The 14,598-nt window shown below is 38.0% G+C and overlaps 1 protein-coding gene across 5 annotated transcripts in view; it reads right to left on the reverse strand.

The window, feature by feature from the left end:
- Positions 1-14,598, reverse strand: part of FBXO25 (F-box protein 25) — a 76,751-nt gene that overhangs the window by 4,251 nt on the left and 57,902 nt on the right. For 2 of the 5 annotated variants that reach the window (XM_054023635.1, XM_054023634.1), the window contains exons 9-10: positions 7,989-8,132; positions 2,587-2,613 (exon numbers count right to left, since the gene is read on the reverse strand). The exons of 1 other annotated variant lie outside the window; for it this stretch is intronic. In XM_054023635.1, the coding sequence (XP_053879610.1) occupies positions 2,587-2,613; positions 7,989-8,132 (171 nt within the window). The remainder of the gene's footprint in view (positions 1-2,586; positions 2,614-7,988; positions 8,133-14,598) is intronic. 2 more of the 5 variants (XM_054023636.1, XM_054023638.1) reach the window with 1 other exon arrangement.

A 14,598-nucleotide genomic window follows, 5' to 3' on the forward strand; every position in this document is an offset into this window, starting at 1 on the left:
ACTTTAAAATGCAAGCTTTCATAACAGTGGAAAAATCATAGAAATTGGATCACTCCTCCTCACCCCCGCCACACACACATTTACTGTACTGTATTTAGTTATTGGGGAAGATACAAGGTTGATGTCTCATTTCCCCCATGCCCTCCCCCCCCCGAAACAAAACACCCCCCCACACACACACATATATACACAAAAGAAGGACCGCAACAGAGCAAGCTTCCTTGTTCTAGGCAGAATATTTGTAGTAGGGGTGAGGAGAGTGTAATTCACACCCAATTCTCAGTTTCTCAGATACAGTCAATTGTGACACTGGAGGAATGGCTGACAGAGCACCAGTTTGTTTTGCATATGGCATTTTCAGTCACTGACTTTTGATCAATACTGGACTGGTCAGGGTTTAAATTGGTGACTTCAAGTTGAAAGGCTCCGTCAATGCTATCCCACTGAGCCATCTGGTCCTGCTTTAAAACTGTTATTGAGAGCCTAGCCTCAGCATGAGGCTCTTGTATTGCTGAAAACTCAGGATTTGAGTTAATTTTATGATTAAATGCTAACATCTCTTTTGTAACCTATAATAACAATTACCAGAAGGAAATGCTATAGCTGCAGTAAGCACAAAGTCCTGAACAAGTCTGGATAGTGAGGTTAGTAAATATCTTAAAAGACAACGTTCATAAAGCTCATAAACACCTGCTTTTTAGTGTACTTGCTATATATAACCATAAATCCAGTGTGTTGAGCAGGGAAGTTCAAAGAAGGTAAAAACACGTTAAAGAAATCATACAGCCTCTACCATTAATGTTATGCACTACTGCTGTCGATGGAAGTATTCCACTGACATGTCAATGAGGAAAAAAAGAACTGTATTTCATAGAAAGCAAGAACTTTAAATGGGAGCTCTGAATTCAATTCCTTAAAACCTAGGTATGGAAGCACACATATGTAGGCACAATAGTACAAGCTAAGGATGAAGCATCCATTTTAAATGGGGGTCTAGATGCCATGGAACTTTTGAAAGTTATAAATAAATACCCTAATCTGGGTTTAAAGAAAAAAAGTGTTAAATGAGATTTTAAAATTAAGATCTATTTATGTTCCTTCTTTTGCTTACTGCATAAGGACAGAGTCTGAGAGCAGGGTGCTCTTTTAATGACAAGGGAAGCAGGGAGAAAGGCCGTTAAAAAAGCAAACATCTAACAATAAGGTCCCTAACTGAACTGCCTTCAGAGACAGGGAGAAGAGGAGATGCTGCAGTCAGCAGAGAAAGATGCCAAGGGCTTGGATCAGATGAAAACTGAACCTCACTTATTCTCTTGAGAAGGCCTCTTCTACAAACTGCAATGGCAGAGGAGTCTTTCTCCCTGAAAATCAGATACTGTAACTAGCCAACTAGCACCCCCCTTCTCCCCATTGCCACCAGAACTATTTCCCATCTTCTCCTCATTGTCACCAGAATTAGATTCTTGGAGAAGAGTTAGTTTTGTTTCCCTCGACAGTCTTTCTAAATGTAATTCTAAGGCATAGCCTGTCAGGTGTTGTCTGTTTTGCTCTTCACAACAGCATGAAAAACACCCTCACAAGTTCCTCCTTTCATTCAGGAAGAGAAGCTGAAGAACAATCTCAACTAAAATCCATTTTTGTTTTTTAAACCCAGATAGCAATTTTACTATGGAAGAGCCTATGGATTTGAAGAGCTATGTGCATGTTTTTTTATCAGAGGTAAGACATTGCATATCCACTGGTGATTTTGAATGCTTTTGCTTCTGAGAGTTATTTTAATTTAAAATCTTGCTCATGCATAATGATTCACTTCCAATCAAATTTCAATAAATCTATTTAACTAGATCAAAATAAATGTAAGTTGCATGAAAATGTGCACTGTCTACAAGGAGCACCAAATGACAAATATAATTGTTTTCTTCCCCAAATTTCAGCTTAATTGCAAATTATGAAGTTCCCATGACAACAATAGGCCTCTGTGTAATTCTTTTCTGTAAATTTCTCATTCAGAAAGCAATGTCATAATTTCCTTTTCCTCCAATCACAAGAGGTCTTCTTTAAAAAACTACTATTTGTAGAAGGCCTTTGAATAAAACAGGTTAAAGTGTAATTAAATTATTCAGTGGGGTAAAAGCAATTTCAGTACCTTTGTTTCATACTGCAGAGACAGAATTCTGTGATGTTGCCTTTACTGTTCTTAGATTTCAGTGCGGAACTAAATCCATTAGAATGTGGAAACAGCCATTAATGCCTACTTTGTGCAAAATTCATCCGTAGTGTAAAAGGGCGTAACTGTCTGAATTCAGTGACAGCTGCACCTGCTTACATCAGAGGCTGAATTTAGTCCCTTGAGTTGAAACAGTACAGTGAGGAACACTGCAATAAAAATAGCAATAACAACAACAAAAAGTGCAAAACTGAGGTTGGAAGATGAGAGTATCTAACATAGTGTCAACAGCTGCAGGAATAGCTTGTTCTTAGCCAGTCATGACAAACTGAAACATAAATTACAACTGAACATCTTGTTCACTTCAACATTACAGAACCAGCACAGATAAAAGCAGGGATGAAACACACATGAAATACCTTGAGTAACAAAGCAAGGTGGTAGTCCTTGGGGATCATGAAGGAAGAAGCAGGAAGGAGCGCAATAAAGTAAAAGAGAGGAAACATTAAGATTTATTGGACTGGCTGTCATTTAGAATAAGAATCTTAGTACATGATTTTGATTATTATTCACCACAAGAATATTCTGCACTAGATTATTTTAATCTGTTGGAAAACAAAGCCCACATACAAACTACCGCTAAAACTCTGAGAGGAGTAAGAACAGGTGTTAGATTGCATCATCTGCTTGAAATAGCTTTTAGTCACTGCGTAGTGCTTCAATGATCCGCCTACCGTTGAAAAAATTACCATTAAAGAAGGACAAATACTCCATCATTCTTGTCCATCTTTAGACCTGCTGAAACGTATCATCCAGTTACCAATGGAAGAAATTTACCCACATTGGTGACACCACATAATAATGTAGAAGAGTTATGATATAAACAAAAAGCGCTCACAAAAATGCATCACTTAATAGTACTAGATGCCAGCATTTTTACTCCACTGAGTAATTACATATTTAGTCTCTATTAAAAATGAACATCAGTCTTTTTTTGAAAAAATCACTTTTCAAAGTGTCATTTGAGGTGATGAGTGTGCGCTATATTCATTTTCTCTTTTAATATTAAAGAGTACAAGATATTCTTTTATATATTATCACACCTCCTATGAAGTAGGTAGTAATGGTTTCACTGCTGTATTTAAGATTTCTATGATCATTTGTTTTAAAGGAATGCCATCAATTAAAAAAAACCCTATACATTGCTGTCTGAAGGTTTTTTAAAACTATTATTGCTACAAATAACAGCTAAGATTACTAGAACTGAATGACTGAAAAACTGAAAAGTCACTGCTTCCATGTATAGTCAGACAGACATTCTCCTTTTTGTTTGTGTTTTTCACATAACAGGAGATAAAACAACTTTTTTTTTTTTAAAGATAGGAAAGCAACTGTAAAACAAAAACAACAAAAAAGCAAAGTCTACAAAATTACTTTGAACTTTTTAAAAATTGACCAGCTTTTGAATTATAGGCATTCAATTAAGAAAATATCTTCCTTTATTTTCTTCATAGTATGTACTGATAATATATAATTTAACGAAGTGTAAATGTCTCATCAGTTCCTCCCCACACACACAAAATGTAAAGTAACTAACTAGCGTTTTTCCTTTAAAAAAAATAAAGAAATCAAAACACATGGAAATTTTAAAGTTACAGAATAAATCAAACATTTAGAAAGTGTCCAAAGTATTGTAAAGGATCAAGTTTCAGTTTGGAAAAAATAGGTGTTAATTACAGATACTATAGTGATATTTGTCAATCACTGTACTGTGTATATTTTATTGACACCAAGTTAAAACCATGTACCACACTAAACCCTAACAGACGGTTTGTCACAACTAGGTTTACTACCATTAATATATTTAAACTGGTATACCTTTTTTTCCAGTTAAGATAGCTGTTTCCAAAGAGCACAAAGGCTCATCAGAGATGACAGGAGCAGAAGTTTCATTTCCCTTGGTTGATTTCTCTTTTTTTGCTTAAACAGCTTGTGAAAGGGTCAGAGCAAGGAGGCAATTCAGGCTCTATGCTGATCAAGCCTTTGGCATCTCTGCCAACAAGGGTGCCAGTTATAGTGCAGAAATCATCCATTTAGAAATGAAGTAACACCACTAATTATTTCAGCAGTGTCAAACATTTGTTAGATGGTATTGATGTGGTTCACATTCCAATGCTGTAGAGGAGATAAACCTCCATATCTCATCACTAATCCCAAAACACATCCATGCTTATTCTACAACAGAAGTCATAATCTTATCTGATATCACGATCAGTTGCTATGGAGGTGATTATGGTGTCACAAAGATTACTAAATTTGCATTTGGAGTAATGCGTTTATTAACTCTGCAGTCATACCACTTCTACTAGATCCCTCAAGTCAGCAGAATCAGGCATGGTCACAGTACTGGAATGGTAATTCAGTCTTCTCAGCATATGCACAACATGCCTCAGGTGACACGTGACTAGGATTCACCATCGAATTTGGTCCTCTGGTTGGATCATTAGTTTCTCCGGCTTGGGCTGGGTATTGACTGGGAATGCGACATGAATACTGATCCATGCTCCCCGGTAATTCAGTAAGTGGCCCTCTTTTCCCAGCTTTAGTGCTGAATCAATAACCCACAACAAAGTTGTGTGTGTGTGTTCGTTCTGCTCCAGCTACCATCTTTTGGATGATGTACACCAGAGATTCTGAGTCACTAGCAATCCTATAGCAATTCCTACAAGAAAGAGGTATTAGCCTGGGTACACTGGCCATACCCCTGGTTGGAGGAGTAATTAAAAAGGTACACAATACACAGAAGACACTCAACTTTACAGCACCTTCACATCAGACACAAACAACACATTCTTCCAACTACCCAACAGCTTGGCTTATATTAGCAACTGGAGGAAATGCAGCTGGCTGAAGCAGAATCCTGGAAAGACTGAAATGATGCTGGTGGAATGACAGAAACACTCCAAAGAACTCATCATTTTTACATCACCATCTTCCTTTGAGGGCATCTACTTTCAGATAGTTCTAGTTCATAGCCTCAGGGACCATTTGTCCTGTGGAGGCCAAAACTGCCACTGCTGCAAAAAGCTCCTTCTTCATTCACAGCTGGTGGGAAACCTATTCAGATTTAGCCACGGTGTCCAATGATTGGCATGTTCATCACCTCTAAACTTGACTATTGTAATTCTCTGCACCCAAGTACAAAACCATCAAAATAAATAATAATAATAAAAAGCTACTACTGGTTCAGAACACAGTAACTTCTCTGCTCAGCCACAATGGTGGCCCGGTGCTCTGCCTCCTGCTCTTGTTCCCCTTGGATTCAAGGTTTTCATCCTCCTCTTCAAATGTCTTGATGTGACTGTCACAAGTTACCAACAGGACCTCTCCATCCTGCATGATCATGACCTCCCATGAAACCTACATTCCAGTGGAACTGGAAACATCAAAGTGAAACATGCAGAAGATGCAGTTTTTTTGCCCATAGGCCCATGAATTTTGAACCTATTCCCTCATGAGATCAGGGTGCCAACAAACTTCAGTACCTTCAGAACCAAATGCAAATACCCCTTCTTTGACCTAGCCACCTTAAGATAACACAACAATAAAAAGTCCCACCAAAACAGAATTAGTAGCACTAAGCTGAGCTGTTAGACCACTTTGCATAGAGAAAGAATGAAGTTCCCCACTACTGGCAAACTTTAACAATTTATTTTAAAAGTTGAAGTTTTTTGTCACATTCCCATATCCGCTTTTTCTGAGAGCCTGAAAACTAAAGCCACTCCTTAATTTGAGAACAGTTTAAAAACGGTCTGAAAGAAGTTATGAAAATCCACAGTCAGCCCAATCAAACAACTCACTTCTGTATATGAAGTCTTGCAACAGCTATCACTAGTGCTAGTGCCACCAAGAAATTATTGTTACTCCTGCCTGGGAATTGATCTGTAGAGCAGCATTCATAACTCCTATCATAGGCGGAAGGAATCAATAAGTATACTTGCATGGAATACTCCACAATTCTTAGTACACCTCTACCCCGATATAACGCTGTCCTCAGGAGCCAAAAAATCTTACCGCGTTATAGGTGAAACCGCGTTAGATTGAACTTGCTTTGATCCGCCTGAGCGCGCAGCCCCGCCCCCTCAGAGCACTGCTTTACCACGTTATATCTGAATTCGTGTTATATCGGGTCGTGTTATATAGGGGTAGAGGTGTATCTAGCCATTCTATCCATGTACGTGGCATTTCTGCTTCCTCCTATACTCCTCCATGATCCTTCAACTTAAGTTCTAGACTCTTAAGAATACCATGAAACTGGTCATTCCCAGCATTAAATGCATGAAATACACTCTGAAGCACAACAGTTAGCAAACATTTGAATGGAGGCAAAATGTCAAATAGTATATGGTTATTCCCTTATACAGGAATACTCCAACAACAAAATCCTTTAGAAATTAGAAGGGAAACTAGTATACACAAGAACTAAAAAATCCAACTCTCTCATAACTGCATCGTTATGTCACCAGCGGCATTTTATCAAGGGAAAACTGTCTTCTACTGACTAGGCAGCAAGTTACAGGACAGAATCTACTGCAAAGGAAAGCTTTTATTCCCTAGCAAACCTTTATCAGAAGTGCAAGAACTATATATCAATAGGTTGTCTAGACTTTTTTAAAGTAGAAGGCTATACTGACTGTATGTTTTTGTACTGCTGATTTAATTATTAGTGTCTGCAGGTACAGACAAGATAACAAGGATATTCAAATTCAGAATGACATAATTCATACATTGCTATTGGCATACATGCTATTACTCCTCATTGGACAAATTATAAAGTCACACAGAGGACCCATCATCACACAAGAAGAATTATCTTCTTTGGGAGGAGAGGGAGGAAAGAGCAGAAAAGGAATCTTACACAGTCTTGCTTTCATGTAAATGTCTTTAGAATTTCAGAATAATGGAAAAAGAACAAAATATAATGTATAAAAGCAAAATGATTTCTCAGGAGAAGATTTTTCAAGGTTTCCAAGCAACTCTTGCTTCTTAATTTCCATTTGAAATCATAATCTACTGTAGTCTTTGGGTTGCAAATTGAAGTCAGTCAGAAAGAGGCATCTAATCCACTTTTCCAGCCATCAAATGTTAAACCAAAATAGGATTATTATGACTTCAGGTGAGAGTTAAGAAGCAGATTACCCTCGAGAAACAAAATCCTCCTTCAAGGCCAAATATACTTACTACCAAAGAGCAAGATAAGGGAAACACAAAATGCATGTTTAGAAAGATCATTTCTAACATGTTCTTCAGTGCTTTTCACAAGACACAGCTGGTTACTAAATCATGTAAAATATTACATCACTGCTGTGGAAATACTGTGGTAAAATGTTTTTACTATTGATCCTTTTTATTGGCTGCCATAATGTTGAAGTTAGTCCTCTGCCTGCTTCCTCCTCATCCCTGAGCATTTGTGCATTACAGCTGTCTAACAAAAAGGCTGCTGGAAGGTAGGGAGTAACACTCTTCCCTCCTTTCTTTATAAAAGCACAGAATATGAATTTCTGGTACAGATTTTAAAACTAAATATAGCACAGAACTGAACTTTTGATTTTTCATTTGGTCTGGAATCCTCTTTTGGAACAACACACCAAGCTCTGTAGGTGTGACTACTTTACTTAGTTTGATTTAAGGCCCAATTACTTTCCACCTGAGATGGCACACAATTATGCGACACTAACATTTTCCCTGTCAACTATATTTTTTTCAGTAGCTAATTCTCAAAGTATTTTCTAATGTTAATTTATACATTGCCAGTTCTTACCTTCCAAAATAGAATACTACAATGTCGACAAAAATGTAATGTGTCCCCATATTGTTCCTTTATTGGATAACACTTCTGAAGTGCAAAATACATCAGCTTCCAGTCAATGTGACCTTTTTCCGATAGGATCAAATGCCTACAGAACTGGACATAAAATTAATATTTTTCTTTAAATTGTTAGCAGAAAGTAATCAAGTCAATCAAAGACTTAAGTATAAAAGAATAGTTCAACATTAATTATTTTATAATGGGGGCTCTCTCAGGCTAATATTCTGACTCATATACACAACTTCATGGACTGTCAACTTGAAACTCTGAAGCACAGTTTTAGAGACCCATCCATATAAAGGTGATTTATGCCATATTCTGGTCCATACCCCTCTAAATATTTGAGACCTTCCCAATGAAACTAAATTAGGTAGAACAATAGAAAACAGAAAATACCGATTTGTTAAACTACATTGGGCCATACTCCTAATTGGGGCAACTCCACTGACTTGAAAGGGCCAAGTTAATAATTCTCTTGTTGCATACGAGTATTTTTTTAAGAGTTATATAGAAAAAATATTGCACTGAATATTTTCTTCACTTCTAAACTGATGAAAGATGATCATGTATTACAACTGGTGGCTTATTGTGAAGACCGCAGCTGTAAAACACTCCCCTGTAAAGTACAGACAAAGCAACCAAGGCTTTAGACTTTATAAACCTAGCCTTAGGCTACATATTTTTCACAATTAAGGTATTTTACACAACTATTATTAGAAACTTAAATAATGTTTTTCTTTTAATTTTAAATAAATGCATGCTAGTCTTACTTGCACATGCTTTGTATATCCTTTTTGGAAGCATGGGACATTGAAGCACATGGACAGCTGTACTGCCTAATTTTTCCAAGCAACAGTGCAAGAATCCTTCAAATCAATGTGGTTTCTACTAGCGTATTGAGAAGACAGCAGAAAACATTGGAACATGGTGAAGGTTAAGGTCATATTGCTGCTTGTAAAGGGACACATTTTTAACCTGAGGCAAATTACAGTTTAATAGCCCCCCCCAAAAAACCCTAAAGATTCAGTTATGTTATTAGTCCACTTACAAGCTGCTTGGAAACTCCATGTTAGAGTTCAGAAATACTTAAAAAAATAAATAAAAATTAAAAAAAAAAAGTATTTTTACACTAGTATGTAGAGATCCTGAATCTGACATGTTACACTGATGTGCTGGAGTGATTTTTATTTCTTATACTATCTTAAGAAAACAGCTTCCTCTCCAGCCATTGTGATCTTTGTTCAGAATCTTTCTCCCCTTCCCCTCTTCAAAATTCCCTGACTTTGTACATCAAATTCAAAATGCTCAACCCCACCCTGCCTACTTCTTAGCTATTGTTCTTCCTACGCCTGCTCTCATAGCCTACATTTCCCACAAATCACCCTCCTAAGCTCTCCTTTGGCATACTACTTCTATTCCCCTGCCTTTGCATCTTTTGCCAAGATGCCATGTCAGTTTGGGACTCCTTCCATCCCCCTCCTTGTGAAACAATCACCATTTATTTATTAGTTAAGATACATTTTGAGCTCAGTGCTATATAGTCAATAAAATAAAACCATTTTGCCCCAAGAAGTTTACAGTCTTAAAGACAGAGGAGACAGGATGGGATACGCTGGGCAACTCAGACGATGAAGGGACATTTAAAATCAACGTTTCTTGTGAGCATGTGGAATTAGCAAGTCTTTAGAACCACTGTCTCTATTCAAGCCCCAACTTAGAATGCCTCTATGAAGATATTCACATTAATATCACCTTGCTGGATTACAAACAAACAATCTCAAAATAGTACAGATTTTTTTTTATCATCAAAGATAATTTGTTGTGGCCAGTTTGTATAATTCACTGAATTTAGTATTTTTTGAGGTGGCATTGATGCCTTCTTTGATGCTTTGAATGGCAGAGAGCACACTGATGGCATTCAAAGAATACAGTAATACTAATGTGGGACTTTATCCTGAAAGAATAAAACATTGGTACAACTGGATTAGCTCAGCCCAATGATCAGAGAACAATTTCTGGTCAGCTCTTCTCCATGATGTTTGCAAGAGTGCCACCTGGAATACACCCCTCTCAAATCTTCACAAAACAGTGGCCATGCCTACCTCACGCTTGCAACTTCTTGAGAATCCCAGAATTTCCTGTAGTGGAATATTTACTATTCATCTGATCAGGCCTTCATTCTTGCCCTCTGTATCTCTTTATATCTATTTTCAGTGTGCACTGTATTTTGTACATATATTCAACATTAAGTAGTAATTTAGTTTATTACAACATTAAGTAGTAATTTAGCTCAGTGTTTGTATAAAGCCACGAATGGTCAGACATGAAGTTCTACACTATTCTCCTCTTTGACTATTAGGAGTGGAAGGAAGGTTAATTTTTCTAAGTTTGGTCTAAGGCCTTAGAGTTCACCCAATGTAACAGGAAGAGGCTATTCTGACTCACTTCCAGCCAGTACTGGAATTTCTTTGACAGTTGTTTGGAAAGCAGTTCTTAAACTCTTAGCCTTGTGTGTTAAAGGGCAAGGGTGCGTGACACACAAACACACACCACTAGTGGGGGTTTAAAGAATGGGTAGGTTAGCATAACAACATAAGAATGGCCATACTGCTTTAGATCAAAGGTCCATCCAGCCCAGTATCCTGTCTGCTGACAGTGGCCAACGCCAGGTGCCCCAGAGGGAGTGAACCTAACAGTAATGATCAAGTGATCTCTCTCCTGCCATCTATCTCCACCCTCTGACAAACAGAGGCTAGGGACACCATTCCTTACCCATCCTGGCTAATAGCCATTAATAGACTTAACCTCCATGAATTTATCTAGTTCTCTATTAAACCCTGTTATAGTCCTTCACAAACTCCTCAGACAAGGAGATCCACAGGTTGACTGTGTGCTGTGTGAAGAAGAACTTCCTTTTATTTGTTTTAAACCTGCTGCCCATTAATTTCATTTGGTGGCCCCTAGTTCTTATGGGAACAAGTAAATAACTTTTCCTTATTCACTTTCTCCACACCACTCATGATTTTATATATCTCTATCATATCCCCCCTTAGTCTCCTCTTTTCCAAGCTGAAAAGTTCTAGCCTCTTTAATCTCTCCTCATCTGGGACCCATTCCAAACCCCTAATCATTTTAGTTGCCCTTCTCTGAACCTTTTCTAATGCCAGTATATCTTTTTTGAGATGAGGAGACCACATCTGTATGCAGTATTCAAGATGTGGGCATGCCATCGATTTAAATAAGGGCAATAAGATATTCTCAGTGTTATTCTCTATCCCCTTTTTAATGATTTAACATCCTGTTTGCTTTTTTGACTGCCGCTGCAGACTGCGGGGACGTCTTCAGAGAACTATTCACAATGACTCCAAGATCTCTTTCCTGATTAGCTGTAGCTAAATTAGTCCCCATCAAATTGTATGTATAGTTGGGTTTATTTTTTCCAATGTGCATTACTTTACATTTATCCACAATAAATTTCATTTGCCATTTTGTTGCCCAATCACTTAGTTTTGTGAGATCTTTTTGAAGTTCTTCACAGTCTGCTTTGGTCTTAACTATCTTGAGCAGTTTAGTATCATCTGCAAACTTTGCCATCTCACTGTTTACCCCTTTCTCCAGCTCATTTATGAATAAGTTGAATAGGATTGGTCCCAGGACTGACCCTTGGGGAACACCACTAGTTACCCCTCTCCATTCTGAAAATTTACCATTTATTCCTACTCTTTGTTCCCCGTCTTTTAACCAGTTCTCAATCCATGAAAGGATCTTCCCTCTTATACCATGATAACTTAATTTACGTAAGAGCCTTTGGTGAGGGACCTTGTCAAAGTCTTTCTGGAAATCTAAGTACACTATATCCACTGGATCCTCCTCCAAATGTTTGCTGAGCCCTTCAAAGAACTCTAATAGATTAGCAAGACATGATTTCCCTTTACAGAAACCATCTTGACTTTTGCTCAACAATTTATGTTCCTCTACGTGTCTGACAATTTTATTCTTTACTATTGTTTCAATTAATTTGCCCGGTACTGACGTTAGACTTACCGGTCTGTAATTGCCGGGATCACCTCTAGAGCCCTTTTTAAATATTGGCGTTATATTAGCTATCTTCCGGTCATTGGGTACAGAAGCGGATTTAAAGGACAGATTACAAACCATAGTCAATAGTTGCACAATTTCACATTTTATATCTTTCAGAACTCTTAGGTCCCAGTGACTTGTTACTGTTAAGTTTATCAATTCATTCCAAAACCTCCTCTAATAACACTTCAATCTGTGACAATTCCTCAGGATTTGTCACCTACAAAGGACGGCTCAGGTTTGGGAATCTCCCTAACATCCTCAGCCGTGAAGACTGAAGCAAAGTTTATTTAGTTTCTCTGCAATGACTTTATCGTCTTTAAGTGCTCCTTTTGTATCTCAATCGTCCAGGGGCCCCACTGATTGTTTAACAGGCTTCCTGCTTCTGATGTACTTACAAAACATTTTGTTATTACCTTTTGAGTTTTTGGCTAGCTGTTCTTCAAACTCCTCTTTGGCTTTTCTTATTACATTTTTACATTTAATTTGGCAGTGTTTATGCTCCTTTCTATTTACCTCATTAGGATTGGACTTCCACTTTTTAAAAGATGCCTTTTTATCTCTCACTGCTTCTTTTATGTGGTTGTTAAGCCACGGTGGCTCTTTTTTAGTTCTTTTACTGTGTTTTTTAATTTGAGATATACATTTAAGTTGGGCCTCTATTATGGTGTCTTTGAAAAGTGTCCATACAGCTTGCAGGGATTTCACCCTAGTCACTGTAGCTTTTAATTTCTGTTTAAATAACCTCCTCATTTTTGCATAGTTCAACTTTCTGAAATTAAATGCCACGGTGTTGAGCTGCTGAGGTGTTCTTCCCACCACAGGAATGTTAAATGTTATTATATTATGGTCACTATTTCCAAAAAGTCTTGTTATAGTTACCTCTTGGACCAGATCCTGTGTTCCACTCAGGACTAAATCGAGAATTGTCTCTCCCCTTGTGAGTTCCCGTACCAGCTGCTCCAAGAAGCAGTCATTTAAAGTATTGAGAAATTTTGTCTCTGCATGTCGTCCTGAGGTGACATGTACCCAGTCAATATGGGGATAACTGAAATCCCCCACTATTGTTGAGTTCTTTATTTTGATAGCTTCTCTAATCTCCGTTAACATTTCATAGTCACTATCACTATCCTGGTCAGGTGGTTGATAATAGATTCCCTACTGTTATATTCTTACTAGAGCATGGAATTACTATCCATAGAGATTCTATGGAACACGTGAATTCATTTAAGATTTTTACTTCATTTGATTCTACATTTTCTTTCACATATAGTGCTACCCTCCCACCACACCCCGCACAACCTGTTCTGTCCTTCCGATATATTTTGTACCCTGGAATGATTGTGTCCCATTTATTGTCCTCACTCCACCAGGTTTTTGTGATGCCTATTATATCAATATCCTCCTTTATCACGAGGCACTCTAGTTCACCCATCTTATTATTTAGACTTCTAGCATTTGTGTACAAGCATTTTAAAAAACTTGTCCCTGTATATTTGTCTGCCCTTTTCTGATGTGTCAGATTCTTTTTTATGTGAATATTTCTCGTCTGATCTGGCCCATACTTTATCCTCATCCATCCTCTCCTCCTGACTAAAACCTAGAGAATCTCTATCAATAGACTCTCCTCTAAGAGAAGTCTCTGTCCGATCCACGTGCTCCTCTGCAGCAATTGGCTTTCCTCCATCTTTTAGTTTAAAAACTGCTCTGCAACCTTTTTAATGTTAAGTGCCAGCAGATTGGTTCCACTTTGGTTTAGGTGGAGCCCATCCTTCCTGGATAGGCTCCCCCTATCCCCAAAGTTTCCTCAGTTCCTACTAAATCTAAACCCCTCCTCCCTACACCATCGTCTCATCCACGCATTGAGACTCTGAAGCTCTGCCTGCCTACCTGGCGTGGAACTGGAAGCATTTCTGAGAATGCCACCATAGAGGTCCTGGATGTCAGTCTCTTTCCTAGCAGCCTAAATGTGGCCTCCACGACATCTCTCCGACCCTTCCCTATGTCATTAGTACCTACATGTAGCACTGGCTCCTCCCCAGTACTACACATAAGTCTATCTAGATGCCTCGAGGTTAAAGTCCAGATGGTCATGAATATCGATGTTATTAGGTGAACGCTGAGACTAATGCATGCATGGTAAAAGTTACGTGTATACAAGAAAATCTACTCATAATAGTCTAGGTAGAGAAATATAATCTAGAAGCTCATGGCTGACTGCTCAGATTTGTACAATTTATGAAAAATCTTAGCTTGAAGCACCTATTACCTTGGCATCTAAAATGCATATACTAAAGCTTTAAGAGTCCAATCTGCCACAGTTGACAGGAATGGTGGGAAAAATGGAGGAAAAAAAGCTTAGTGTAGACACTGCGTCTGGCCATTCAATGTCAGACCTGCGGGTGGCTATCTTACAACAGAAAAACTTTCAAAACAGACTCCAACGAGAGACTGCTGAGCTGGAATTGATATGCAAACTAGA

This window comes from Malaclemys terrapin, chromosome 3 (assembly GCF_027887155.1).
Source record: "Malaclemys terrapin pileata isolate rMalTer1 chromosome 3, rMalTer1.hap1, whole genome shotgun sequence".
NCBI lineage: Eukaryota > Metazoa > Chordata > Testudines > Emydidae > Malaclemys > Malaclemys terrapin.